The sequence below is a fragment of the Xyrauchen texanus genome, chromosome 5 (genome assembly GCF_025860055.1).
Source record: "Xyrauchen texanus isolate HMW12.3.18 chromosome 5, RBS_HiC_50CHRs, whole genome shotgun sequence".
Classification (NCBI taxonomy): domain Eukaryota; kingdom Metazoa; phylum Chordata; class Actinopteri; order Cypriniformes; family Catostomidae; genus Xyrauchen; species Xyrauchen texanus.
In genome coordinates, this window is record NC_068280.1 from 23,203,171 (window position 1) to 23,218,089 (window position 14,919).

The 14,919-nt window shown below is 43.1% G+C and overlaps 1 protein-coding gene across 1 annotated transcript in view; it reads right to left on the bottom strand.

The window, feature by feature from the left end:
• Nucleotides 1–11,602: 11,602 nt before the first annotated feature.
• slc2a15b (solute carrier family 2 member 15b) overlaps nucleotides 11,603–14,919 on the bottom strand; it is a 46,558-nt gene continuing 43,241 nt past the window's right edge. The window contains exon 12 of the mRNA XM_052126045.1: nucleotides 11,603–12,775. Coding sequence (XP_051982005.1) covers nucleotides 12,524–12,775 — 252 coding nt within the window. The 3' untranslated portion in view covers nucleotides 11,603–12,523. The remainder of the gene's footprint in view (nucleotides 12,776–14,919) is intronic.

The window sequence follows — 14,919 nt, forward strand, 5'->3', positions numbered from 1 at the left end:
TTTATTTTTACATCAATCTCCACTTTCACTTTCACATTTTTCTTATGTTTCTGGCGATTTGCATGTTTTTTTCATATCGCCACCTACTGAGTAGGCGGGAGAATTTATGGACAAATGCACTTAAATATCATATCGCTTCTGAATATATGGATTTAACCACTGGAGTCTTATGGATTACTTATGCTGCCTTTATGTGCATTTTGGCACTTCAAAATGTAGGTACGCATTCACTTGAATTGTATGGACTTACAAAGCTGAAATATTTTTCTAAAAATCTTAGTTTGTGTTCAGCATAAGATAGAAAGTCATACACATTGGGAATGGCACGAAGGTGAGTAAATGATGAGAGATTTTACATTTTGGGTGAACCCCTTTAAAGGAAGACATTTTTTTTTGTTGATCTTTTATATAGATGTTGTAATCATAACATTATTTAACAGGCACAAAATCAATGAAGATCTCAATTAGAGTGATATTAAACAATTAGGCTGACAACTTTAAATTTAACATAGGCCTAAATACAACTTAAGTACAACTAAATACAAATTAAACATTGAATATAAATATACAGTATTTACACTCAGTTCTACAAACAAAAACTAGAAAAGACACTTTTTTATACAGTATAACTGAGATGAAAACAAATTGATAAACAGCCACAACTGACTAAACATTCCAAAAAAAGAAATAATATGCACTGACTTCAGCGCAAGGTATTCAGGTGAATAATTTATTTGAACTGGTTTGCTTCCATAAACTTTAAAAAAATATTGCAGATTACTGTAAGACTACTATAAAATGTAGGCCTTAAATAAGTATTGGCATGGCTATTTTTAGTTATTCCACAGAATGTAGAGTCTGCCATTGTAAATCTTACCTGGTAGTTCTGGTTAAAATTCCTTAAAAATGCTCCTTGATTGTCCAACATTAGTATGTGTATTCCTAGTCTTTTTACCTTAAAGAAGGCATTCTCTTTCCATTAAAGCATATGGTGATTCAAACAATTTTCATGTTTTTTTTTTTTTTTGCTCAAGCACACTTGTGAAGAGAAGAGGATGTTTGTGATGAGATACACTGAGATCTGACATTATAAATCTTACCTGGTGGCTTTAGTTGGTATTTGGTATGACATAGTTTGCTGGCATCCCTAGTCCTCCAGATATCCCATAGTGCATCAGCCTCACTGCAACTGTAAAAGTCACTGTAAAAGTCAGCTATTGCATCATGGAAACAGCACTCCTCTATTCCATGGCCAGCCTGGAGAACTAATCATCAGTCTGTCACTGAGGCAAAGCTGTACATGAGTCTGTGTGGCAAGGGGGTTAAATGTGACCCTAGCTTGGCTGAGACCTCCATCTGAGTGGGGGATAACCACAAGGGTGTTAGGGGACCACAAAACCTACAGAAGCATGTTCCTCTGACCCCCATCTTTTAAACTCCTTCACCTCTTGCCATCTGAGCGACCGCAGCTGTAGTGAGTGCAGTATATACAGTAATTATGAATCTTCTAAAGCTTACTAATGCAATCACCTGCAATATCTGGAAGTGGGTTTTAAATAAAACAGCCTCTGTCGTTTATTATACCATTCACATGTAAATATACAACACAATATTTTTTATATGTGCCGAGCTGGGTCAGAATGGTCTGGAATGCTTTTAAGAATGTTCTGTCGGACACATGAGTACATGAGATTGTTACATTCCAGGGGCATTTCTGCCTCTCTTCAGGCATCTATCAACCCCATTATCTGTACACACACACACACACACACACACACACACACACACACACACACACGCACACACACACACACACACACACGCGTGCACGCACATTGGTGCGGCTATCCTTATGAGGAATCTCCACAGACATATTTATTTTTGTACTGTACAAACATCATGGTTACTGTTGTAACCGCCGTTCCCTAATGGAGGGAACAAGACATTGTGTCGATTGTAGTGACACAATGGCTCTATCTTGAAAGCCTCGCGTACCTCTGGATTTGAGAAAAGGCCAATGAGAAATTGGCAGACAGAATTTGCATGTCCCGCCCCCGGACATACGGGTATAAAGGGATGCGGACGTGTGTCAGGTTTTTGCACTGAGGTGCAAAATAAGAGTAAGGTTCATCTGTTTACAGTGGTTGTTCTAGTGTCATGGCAAGGGGGACACAATGTCTTGTAGGATTATTTACATACACTCACCTAAAGGATTATTAGGAACACCTGTTCAATTTCTCATTAATGCAATTATCTAATCAACCAATCACATGGCAGTTGCTTCAATGCATTTAGGGGTGTGGTCCTGGTCAAGACAATCTCCTGAACTCCAAACTGAATGTCAGAATGGGAAAGAAAGGTGATTTAAGCAATTTTGAGCATGGCATGGTTGTTGGTGCCAGACGGGCCGGTCTGAGTATTTCACAATCTGCTCAGTTACTGGGATTTTCACTCACAACCATTTCTAGGGTTTACAAAGAATGGTGTGAAAAGGGAAAAACATCCAGTATGCGGCAGTCCTGTGGGCGAAAATGCCTTGGGTCAGAGGAGAATGGGCCGACTGATTCAAGCTGATAGAAGAGCAACTTTGCCTGAAATAACCACTCGTTACAACCGAGGTATGCAACAAAGCATTTGTGGGGCCACAACATGCACAACCTTGAGACGGATGGGCTACAACAGCAGAAGACCCCACCGGGTACCACTCATCTCCACTACAAATATGAAAAAGAGGCTACAATTTGCAAGAGCTCACCAAAATTGGACAGTTGAAGACTGGAAAAATGGTGCCTGGTCTGATGAGTCTCGATTTCTGTTGAGACATTCAGATGGTAGAGTCATAATTTGGCATAAACAGAATGAGAACATGGATCCATCATGCCTTGTTACCACTGTGCAGGCTGGTGGTGGTGGTGTAATGGTGTGGGGGATGTTTTCTTGGCACACTTTAGGCCCCTTAGTGCCAATTGGGCATCGTTTATATGCCACGGCCTACCTGAGCATTGTTTCTGACCATGTCCATCCCTTTATGGCCACCATGTACCCATCCTCTGATGGCTACTTCCAGCAGGAGATGGGTACCCATTTAAAAACGGCATGCACTAAACCGTGTTACGTGAGCTGCTGGCACAGGTGCAAGCAAGCTACTGCGTGTTAGAAGCAACTGTATCGGCCACACGTAACCCTCCCCAACACCCCAAAAAAGTAATATACAGTTCTTAGGTGGGGGAACAAGCGCCCTTGATGGGGGAACAAGCGGTATGAATATCTTGGGAGCAAACCGGCCAACCGCAGCCTTTTGTCTCTCTATGTTTCTCGTCATAGAGCATTAACGCTATAGAATGTGTCGGGGAAGGCATTCTTTTCCGTTCCTATTCTTTCAGGGGGAAAAGACATGTGGCCTTTTTCAGGGGGAGGTAACATGTGGCCAATACATCACAAATTCAGATTTCGCAGGCCAGAGGGCTAGGGAGTCGTCATCCAAGGAACTGAGTTATTAGGACATGTTCACCTCAGTGGAGGGGAAAGACGCAGAGTGCAAGCAGTGCACCCAGTCAGTTGTTCCGCGTTACAGAGTTCTACCGGCTCTGACCTGATAAAACACGGGACGAGACAGACTCAACCGTGATATTATAGAGTCTCACAAAGGTATTGGGTGTTGCCCAGCCCGCAGCTCTGCAGATGTCTGCTGGGGAGGTGCTGTTGGCCAGTGCCCAGGAGGATGCCCCACTTCTCGTTGAGTGTTCTCGAACCCGCAAGGGGGTGGACACGGCCTGGTCTGGTAGGCCAGGGCGATGGCGTTCACGACCCAGTGGGCTAACCTCTGTTTGGAGACAGCGTTCCCTTTCTGCTGTCCACCAAAGCAGACAAAGAGCTGCTCAGAACGTCTAAAGCTCTGCATGCGGTCCAAGTAGGTAGGCAAAGCACGTACCGAACACAGCAACGAAAAGGCTGGGTCTGCCTCTTCTTGGGGCAGCGCTTGCAGGTTCATGACCTGGTCCCTGAAGGGGGTCGTAGGAACCTTGGGCACGTAGCCCGGTCGTGGTCTTAGGATGACATGAGTATCTGCCGGACCGAACTCCAGGCAAGTGTCGCTGACAGAGAATGATTGCAGTTCCCCAACCCTCTTGATTGAAGCTAGCACTATCAGGAGGGCCATCTTCAAGGAGAGGGCCTTGAGCTCTACTGAGTCAAGTGGCTCGAAGGGGTTCTCTGAAGGCCCGAGAGGACCACTGAGAGATCCCAGAAGAGGAACAGGCTTGGCTGGGGAGGATTCAGTCTCTGGGTGCCTCTAAGGAACCTGATAACCCATTGTGCCTGTACCGAAGCAAGCCATAATCACTTGCTTAAATGACTGGCGTCCTGTTGCTCAGACCCCCATCATCAGCAAATGCTTTGAGAGGTTAATCAGAGATTACATCTGCTCTGTTCTGCCCCCCCTCTTTGGACCCATTGCAGTTTGCCTACCGCAACAACTGCTCCACTGATGATGCCATTGCATCTACAATACACACTGCTCTCTCCCATCTGGAAAAAAGGAACACATATGTGAGAATGCTGTTTGTAGACTACAGCTCAGCATTCAACACCATAGTGCCCTCCAAGCTTGATGAGAAACTCCGGGCTCTGGGCTTAAACAGCTCGCTGTGCAGCTGGATCCTGGATATCCTGTCAGGCAGACGTCAGGTGGTTAGAATGGGCAGCAACATCTCCTCATCACTGACCCTCAACACTGGAGCCCCGCAGGGCTGTGTTCTCAACCCACTCCTATATTCCCTATATACACATGACTGTGTGGCAACACATAGCTCCAATGCCATCATTAAGTTTGCTGACGATACGATGGTGGTAGGTCTGATCACTGACAATGATGAGAGAGGAGGTGCACACTCTGACACCCTGGTGTCAGGAGCACAACCTCTCCCTCAACGTCAGTAAGACCAAGCTTGTAGTGGACTTCAGGAGGAAAGACAGAGGACACAGCCCCATCACCATTAATGGAGCACCGGTGGAGAGAGTCAGCAGCTTCAAGTTCCTCGGTGTCCACATTACTGAGGAACTCACATGGTCCGTCCACACTGAGGCCGTTGTGAAGAAGGCTCACCAGCACCTCTTCTTCCTGAGACGGCTGAGGAAGTTTGGAATGAACCACCACATCCTCACATGGTTCTACACCAGCACCGTAGAGAGCATCCTGACTGGCTGCATCACCGCCTGGTACGGCAATAGCACCGCCAGAATGGGAAGAACACCAATTTGGAGTTAGAATCGCTGCTGACACCAAAGGAGGAGATTTTGGGCGAGTTGTGACATATGACGAGAGCGCACGCTGCCTTGACGATTTATGTCTGCTTTCGTCGCGATGCTGTCTGAACGGATCAAGACGTGCTTGCCCCGAATGGGAGAAAGCTCTACAGGGCAAGGAATACAGCCAGCAACTAGGTAGTTGATGTTCCAACGCAGTGGGGCCCTGTCCTCGCAAGCGGCTGCATGCCCATTGTACGCAGTGTCCCAGCCCAGTTGAGAGGCATCTGTGGTGACCACGACACGTCTGGACACCTGCTGTAGGGGGACTCCTATCCGCAGAAAACAGAGGTCTGTCAAAGGGTTGAAAGTCTGATGGGAGGAAGGGGTGATTAACACACGGTACTTGCCGTAGAGCTATGCCCATCTTGGGACTCGAGTCTGAAGCTAGTGCTGAAGCGGTCTCATATGCATCTACCCGTGCGCGCGACTGCGGCTGAGGATGCCATATGCCCCAGGAGCCTCTGGAAATGTTTTAGAGGAACTGATGTGCCGGGCTCGAAGAGAGCGAGGCACTTTAGCACCGACTGCGTGCTCTCGTTCGTGAGGCACACTGTCATTTAGACTGAGTCTCAATACTCTGAACCGGGGCGAGCTTGCTTGTTTCCCAGTTGACCTGAAGCCCTAGACCGCTGAGGTGCCTGAGCACCTGGTCCCTGTGAGCGCATAGTAACTCTTGAGAATGAGCTAGAATGAGCCAGTCATCAAGGTAATTGAGTATGCGGATGCCCACTTCCTGTAGCGGGGCAAAGGCTGCCTCTGCGACCTTGGTGAAGACACGAGGGGACAGGGACAGGCCATAGGGGAGGACTTTGTACTGATACGCCTGGCCGTCTAACTCGAACCATAGGAAGGGTCGATGTCGAGGCAAAATGGAGACGTAGAAGTACGCGTCCTTCATGTCTTCAGCAGCGAACCAATCTTGATGCCGGATGCAGGTTAGAATCTGTTTCTGCGTGACCATTTTGAACGGGAGTTTGTGTAAAGCCCGGTTGAGAACTTGCAAGTCCAAGATTGGCCGCAACCCACCACTTTTTTTGGGTACGATGAAGTAAGGGCTGTGGAAACCCTTCATCTCGGCTGGAGGGACAGGCTCTATCGCATCCTTGAGTAGCAGAGTTGTAATCTCTGCACGTAGGGTGCTGGCATTTTTGCCGCACATCGAGGTGGAGCGAATACCACTGAAACGAGGTGGGAGCCTGGCGAATTGAATTGCGTAGCCAGAACTTGTCAGCGGCGGACTGCCGCGGATTGACAGTCGCGGGTCCAGAGGCGAGGTAACTGCGTCAAGGAAACCGGGACTGTGGGATTTTGGTGCTGGGGTGCCGTGAGAATCCAGGAAGTGAGTAACTCGCTCTTTTATTGACAATGTGGGTACGGGGTGCGGCAAAAGAAAATAAGAAATTCCTCCAGCCCTCCACCGTGGGACGGAGTGGTCTTGGTACCAGCTCCGGAGTGGACATCTGACTGCCAGGGTCTTCCATCTCAGGAGTGCTTAGGAGCCTTCCTTGTCCTAGAGGGGGTCCTGGAGATGGGAGGCGTACGCCACCTGAGAGGCGCTCGAAGCTGGGGCTGAGATCTGGGCCCGGGTTGTGGTGGAGCTGCCTGTTGTTTGGATGAAGCTGCAGGGGGACACCCTCGGCGGGCAGACGGGGCGCGGGCTGCGCTGTGGTGGCGGTCTTAGGCACAGGTGGATCACAACCGCTCTATCCACCTGGGGGACCTCCATGTACCCATGGGCCACCCCACCGTCAAGGGTAGTGAGGGCGGACAAGTGATGAGGTCTGTTCTGGTTATTAAAATGTGCCCTCCACAACCTCGTCAGCTCGTCATGAAAAATAATTTCCTCGTAAACCACTCAAACCCGCCCACACACACACACACCCACACACAATCGCTCTGCAGCCCCAGATTGAGGCTGTCAATGTGTTAATCACCTAAGAATGTTTGCACATACACACACACACACACACACATACAGCAGACCCACTAATATATGGGTCACCAAAATTAAAACATTCATAACAATAAGCCCCCCCACCAATAATCAAAACAAGTACAACCCCCACCCACAATATTTATACAAGTAAATGCTTCATGCTGAAACCCCCAATGATCAAGCCAAATCTACGCCCTTTATAACAATAACAGCAATAACCTCCTAATAAGAATAATTATGCTTTTTTTTTTTATTAATTTTATTAAATACTGTGAATGGATTTTCAAAACTCTTCACAATCATCTGTACCAACATTTATACTAGCACAACAGTTAATATTTCATCCATAAAGCCCTACAACTATCACAATACTTCATACATCTCATTTCACCGAAACACTGGCAAACACTTGCTCCCAGTAGAAATACTTTGTCATTAAAAAACACATGACCTAAAAAACACAAACAACAGGAATCATTACAAGATGTTTCATTTTGGCTTACTGTAGGGTATGCTTGACTTTTTACATATGTAAACCAATATTCTGTTACATAGCAAGAGAGGCACTTCACTGAGTAGAATGTACTCCCTTCTACACTAACAGTATGGAATGAATCTCAAATGCTGCAATTTTCTTCTGTGTGCTTTACTGTATTTTCACATATTTGTGCATATGGCACAATAATTACAAAATAACAAAAAAGCTCAAAATGAAAAAAGTTACATAGTCACAGTCAGAAAAATACATGTAAGTAGTTCTGCAATCTCAATTTACAGTACATCATACTAATGTACATAGGTCTGTGAGGTTCACTTGCAGAATGCATAGCTTACCTGTTTATCTGTTGAAATATTTGCATAATGTATGCCACTGTTGAGTGTGTGAGATTTTTCTGCACTGTCAGGCCAGCCTCTCTCAAAGATAGACCATGGTTTATCACGATCACTAGTAGTAGCCCTGATCTCATCATAGGCTATAATTCTTGGTCTTCCCCTCATTGGTCTTCTACCACTTATATGCACTCCTCTCCTTTTCCTGCCAACTCCTCTTTCTCTGTTACATACTTGTTAATCCATGCTTGCAAAAAGAAACTGTTCCAAAAAATTTATTTTATAGAGATGGTAATGGCATAGAAGACAAAACACCTGGGTAGAGTGAGTGACAGAAGTTTTCATGATTTTTGATAGATGTGGTCATTGAATGGATTTTGTGTTAAAGCAATGAAATGAAGCAATGAATCCACAGTTTAGTCCACGTAGACTGATGTTGTGCTGATTGCTGAGTTTTGAAAATGCATTCTCAGTATTGAGAAATGTGTGAAAATGATTGTAAAAAACTGTAAGAGATTACTACAAGAAATAAAAACTAAAAAACATACAGTATATAAATATTTATCAGAGAAACAATGTCATCCTTAAAGGAATATTCCAGGTTCAATACAAGTTAAGATCAATTGACAGCATTTGTGGCATAATATTGATTAACACAAAAATTTATTTTTGACTAGTCCCTCATTTTCTTAAAACAAATAATAAAATAAATAAATAAATCAAATCTGGGTTCCAGTCAAAGTTTCCTATCAAGTCAGTCCACTGACGGCCATCTTTGGAATGCTCTCACAAAGCTATTTCCAGTCATGAAAGTGCAGCTCCTATCTACTTGAATGGGGGAACACCAAAATCTCAAAAACGGTTGGTCAAGATTACGTTCAAAGAACATACAGTATTTCAAATCAGCAGTAAAATCTGACAGCACTGGAATCATAAATTGTGCTTCTTTACCTCAGATTACGCTAGTGCATATGCATATTATAGCTAGTGCATATGCATGTTCTCGAGTTGATTGACAGACGATGACGCTGTATCTAAAAGGTAATTGGCTCTTTTACCTGTAAGGCAAGACCTCCTTTCTACATCTGTTGACCTTTGGAAGTACCAATTTCTCCCATTATTTCTTTATACTGTAAGTGTCATGTCTCTGCTAATTAGACTCAATAGAGTTTACAGTGAGGCACTTACAGGTGAATGAGGCCATCCATAAACATTAAAATACACACTATTTCAAATGTGTTGCCAAAAGACATAATCAATATGTGTTCACATGTGTGATAAAATCACTTTCAAAAATGTTTTGTGTAAAGTTATAGCCAATTTAACAATTTCTTTGCCATGACAACGTAATGTCAACAAAACCTAAAATGACTTTAAAATTACTATTTAAACAACTTTACAGCTCAAATAATACTGTACATAAGTTTTAACATGACCTTTTTTGCACCCTTTCATTTTTGGAACAGGAAAACAAAATCAGAATTGGCTCTGTTCTCCAAGGTTTCCTATGGATGAGATGTAGGATTGGAGATGTCTGCAGTCACAGGAAGCTTAGAGAGGTATGAAAAACATTCTGTGCCATACAGGAGAGATAAGAGAGAAAGAGCTGGAATTCCGTGGCAAGTTTTTCAGAGTGTTGAAAGCACCTGACTGGTATGTGCTGGTACTTTTTTTGACAGTGGAGGGGTGTGTGAGGGGATTTGTGGAGATGGTGTGTGTGTATGTCTGTGTGTGTTTATGGGACTGAAGGGCAGATGGATTGATGTAAGCGATAAGGGCTCAGTGGACACTCAACACAATCTGTCAGTGCATGAGTGTGTGCTTGCATGTCTTTGGAAGGACTGAGGGGAGTGTTCATCGATCAAACACTCTCTATATCTGCCGCTTTGTCACTCAAATCCCAGTAGGGGTTGTGATTGGACACTCTGGCCCAATCTGAGAGTAATGTCAATTGGACAAGGTGATCAGGTGACAACTGTACCACTCCTGTCATTGTATGTGCTGGTAGTTGATTCCACATTTTATTAAAGTTTGGCCTACTTTGTGCTAACTGGGTCAATTGTGAGTACTGTATTTACAATAGGTTCCAAATGTCTGAGACCACTAGTGAAAATGCTTCTATTTTGCATTATTTTTTTCAATTACAAACCATATTATCAGCACAAAACGTTTAGTGAAATGTACACCAATTTCTGAAATTCTCTGCACTCAAGCCATTGACTCTACAAGTTTATGCAAAACCTGATCCATGTTATGCCACCATGATATGAGAATATTCCAATAAGCATCTTGTGTGCAACAATGGATACAAGGATTTTTGACGTTTGTAAAAAGGAGTTAATATGGTCATTGTCACAAATTCATTTTCATTTGAAAAGTGAGCTAGGATACGTGCAGAATCCTAAATGTCTCTTGCTCATTTTACTGCGGAACTCAATGTGGTCTCAGACTTTTGGACCCCATTGTGTGTTTTAAACAAACCTTTCTTTCTTTATTTGGTCATATATATTTATTGCATGCCCTCAGCTATTTTGTCCTGCACATGTCAGACTGTGGTCTGTTATCAATACACATCAGCTATAAATAAATAAAGTCACATGAAATGAAACATGAAATTAACAGGTGCTGTATTAATAATCCAACACAACTTTTAGACAACAGCTTAAACACATTTCAGCTGTATCAGTACAGACAAGTACAGTACACAACATGTTTGTATATACAATGCAGTTTTACATTCATTTGTATATGTACATTGCTTTTCATTAACTTGCATTGTCCTATTGTGTATAATGAATATGTTAATTAAATATATAATAATGTAATCATTTATTTTTATGTGCACCTCATAAAGGCTAGTAGTCCTTAGGCTCTGGAATAATAATACTACTAATGTAGCCAAAAACACGCTCCCTCATTTAAAAGAGAGGAAAGGACAGTTTAAAACAATATGGCATAAAGGGATAGTTTGACCAAAAATTATCATAATTTTCTCACCCTCATGTCATCCCAGATGTGTATGACTATCTTTTTCTGCTGAACACAAACAAAAAAAAAAAAAATTATTTAGTTCTCAGCTCTGTAGGTCTTCAAAATGCAAGTGAATGGTGACCAAAAGTTTGAAGCTCCAAGAGCACATAAAGGCAGCATAAAAGTAATCCATAAAACTCCAGTGAATATACATCTTCAAAAGCAATATAAGTGTGGGTGAGAAAAAGATAAACAAGTAAGACATTTTTTTACTACCAATCTCCACTTTCACATTATTTTTCTTTTGTTTTTGGTGATTCACGTTCTTCATGCATATTGCCACCTAATGGGCAGGGAAGAGAATTAATAGTAAAAAAAAAAAGGCAATTATTGCTCTGTTCCTTACAAACACCTATCATCTCCCTTCTGAAGACATAGATTTTACCACTGGAGTCTTATGGATTACTTTTATGCAGCCTTTATATGCTTTTCGGAGCTTCAAAATTTTGGTCACATTCACTTACATTGTGAGGACCTAAAGAGCTGAAACATTTTTCATTTTTGTGTTCAGCAGATAAAAGAAAGTCATGCACATCTGGGAAAATGACACAATCTAATAAATTCTAGTCCATGTGTATGGTTTTGCATACAGTACATGTACGGTATGTACTTTTTTATATTGATTCAAGTATTGGAGACCACATGCTTTGGTACACTGTGAGAAATGCACCTTAAATGTACCTCACAGGATAGTGTGAGGTCTCAACATAAAAAAACAAAACAACAAACAAAAACTATTTGGATCCGCTCAGCTATGTCAGAATATGTCATAATGACTTATTTTACATGCTACATTTGATCTATGTTCTTCCCCCACATGAGGGGGCAGTTCACCAAATTTATACACTATAATACTTTTAGCCATTTTACACTTGCTGAGTCACAGATCCCCAGCAGGTAGGAGTCGTATATGTCCTCTTTTTCATCTAGAACAAACAAAATTACTCTAAGGGCACAATTGGTGAATATTTGATTGCTTACATCAGGGGTGTCAGAGACATGGATAAACTATTATTTTCTTGGGTTGCATGTTTTAGCTTTAAGAAGAGCAAAAGTTCCCTTTATGGGAACACCCAGGTTTAATAATTAATAAGACTGGCTCGCATGAGGTGACGTTTAGCCCAGTTTAGCGAACGATTATGAGATTGACACCCCTGAAAAAACTAAAATGAGTTGTACTCTCCCTACAAGCTTTGAACCTATAACCCAGCCCAGGTCCCTTAACACTAAACTACACCACCCTCAAAAATTTGCCTCAGCACAGCATATATATATATATATATATATATATATATTGCAGCTTGTAAAATGAAAATTCCTGAGGAATAATCAAAAAAGATCACATTCTCACAGCACTCAGACAATACTGATTTGTTACACCATGACACAGTATAACACAGCATCCCTCCGTCATTACCACTAGTTCTCTATCTTGTCAGTTTTGTCCACATCTACAGCAAGTGTTCCATACCCGTTCATCTTTTTGAGGCTGAGTTGATCAGTGATGGCTAGCGGCAGGTTTTCAATTTCACAACCGTTTCTTGAAGCAAACATATGACTGATCTCCACAAAGGTTTTGTTCTTGGTCTCAGGGATAATGAAGTAGACGTAAGCTGTCACCCCCACACAAACACCACAGAACACCAGGTAACAGAATGCACCAGCTGACATCTGAAAATATATTACAAAATGTTTCCCTTTGAGGTTGCATGATATTCTATGACATGCCAGGTAAAGTGAATTAAAGGTAGTTCACCCAAAAATGAAAATTCTCTCATCATTTACTTATCCTCATGCCATCGCAGATGTGTGTGACTCTCTATCTTCTGCTAAACACACAAATATTTTTAGAAGAATATTTCCTCTCTGAAGGTCCATACAATAAAAGTGAATGGTGGCCAGAATTTTGAAGATCCAAAAAGAATACAAATGCAGCTTAAAATATATCCATAAGACTCCAGTGGTTAAATATATCTCTTTAGAAGCTATATGAAAGGTGTGGGTGAGAAACAGCTTAATATGTAAGTCATTTTTACTATAAATTCTCCTTTCTGTGCAGTAGATGGCAAATAATTCAAATAACCAAAAACAAAAGAACAAGAAAATACAGATTTATAGTAAAAAAGAGCCTAAATACAGAGGTGAGAAGCTTTTCTTAAAATCTTTGTCAAGTCAAGTGGTTTTTATTGTCGTTTCAACCATATACAGTTAGTACAGTACACAGCAAAACGAGACAACGTTCCTTCAGGACCATGGTGCTACATAAAAACAACAAAGGACCAACACAGTACCACATGAGACAACACAACGAAATAAAATACCTATATAAAAAACCTATATATACCTATATAAAGTGCACGTGCAAACATGTGCAAAAAGTACGGGACAGTACAACAAATTTCTGACAATGAACAGGACAATAGACAGTGCAGCGCCGACCAGTACTCAGTAGTGCAAAAAGATGACAGTTTCTAAAAATGTAAACATAACATACTATGAGATAGTGTTCTATGCACATAGCAGTTATTGAGGTAGCAGACAGTTCTAAAGTGACAGTAATTAAAGTGCAACTCAGGACACGTGTGTGTGTGTGTGTCAAACCAGTCTCTGAGTATTGAGGAGTCTGATGGCTTGGGGGAAGAAGCTGTTACACAGTCTGGCCGTGAGGGCCCGAATGCTTCGGTACCTCTTGCCAGACGGGAGGAGGGTAAAGAGTTTGTGTGAGGGGTGTGTGGGGTCGTCCACAATGCTGGTTGCTTTGCGGATACAGTGTTTTTTGTAAATGTCTTTGATGGAGGGAAGAGAGACCCCAATGATCTTCTCAGCTGTCTTCACTATCCTCTGCAGGGCTTTGCGGTCCGAAATGGTGCAAGTCCCAAACCAGGCAGTGATGCAGCTGCTCAGGATGCTCTCAATAGTCCCTCTATAGAATGTAGTGAGGATGGGGGTTGGGAGATGTGCTTTCCTCAGCCTTCTTGGTGATAGAGCTGGTGTTGAGGGACCAGGTGAGGTTCTCCGCCAAGTGAACACCAAGGAATTTGGTGCTTTTGACGATCTCCACAGAGGAGCCGTCGATGTTCAGCGGAGTGTGTTCACCTTGTGCTCTCCTAAAGTCAACAACCATCTCTTTTGTTTTGTCGACATTCAGGGACAGGTTATTGGCTCTACACCAGTTCATCAGCCGCTGCACCTCCTCTCTGTATGCTGACTCGTCGTTCTTGCTGATGAGACCCACCACGGTCGTGTCATCGGCGAACTTGATGATGTGATTCGAGCTGTGCATTGCTGCACAGTCGTGAGTCAGCAGAGTGAACAGCAGTGGACTGAGCACACAGCCCTGGGGGCCCCAGTGCTCAGTGTGGTGGTGGTGGAGATGCTGTTCCCGATCCGGACTGACTGAGGTCTCCCAGTCAGGAAGTCCAGGATCCAGTTGCAGAGGGAGGTGTCCAGGCCCAGCAGGTTCAGCTTTCCAATCAGGTGCTGGGGAATTATTGTGTTGAATGCTGAGCTGAAATCTATGAACAGCATTCGAACGTATGAGTCCTTATTGTCTAGGTGGGTGAGGGCCAGATGGAGGGTTGTGGTGATGGCATCGTCCGCTGAACAGTTTGAACGATACGCAAACTGCAGTGGGTCTAGTGAGGGGGCAGCTGGGTCTTAATCTGCCTCATGACGAGCCTCTCGAAGCACTTCATGATGATGGGTGTAAGTGCGACGGGACGGTAGTCGCTGAGGCAGGACACTGAAGACTTCTTTGGCATGGGGATGATGGTGGTGGCCTTGAAGCACGTTGGAACGACGGCGCTGCTCAGAGA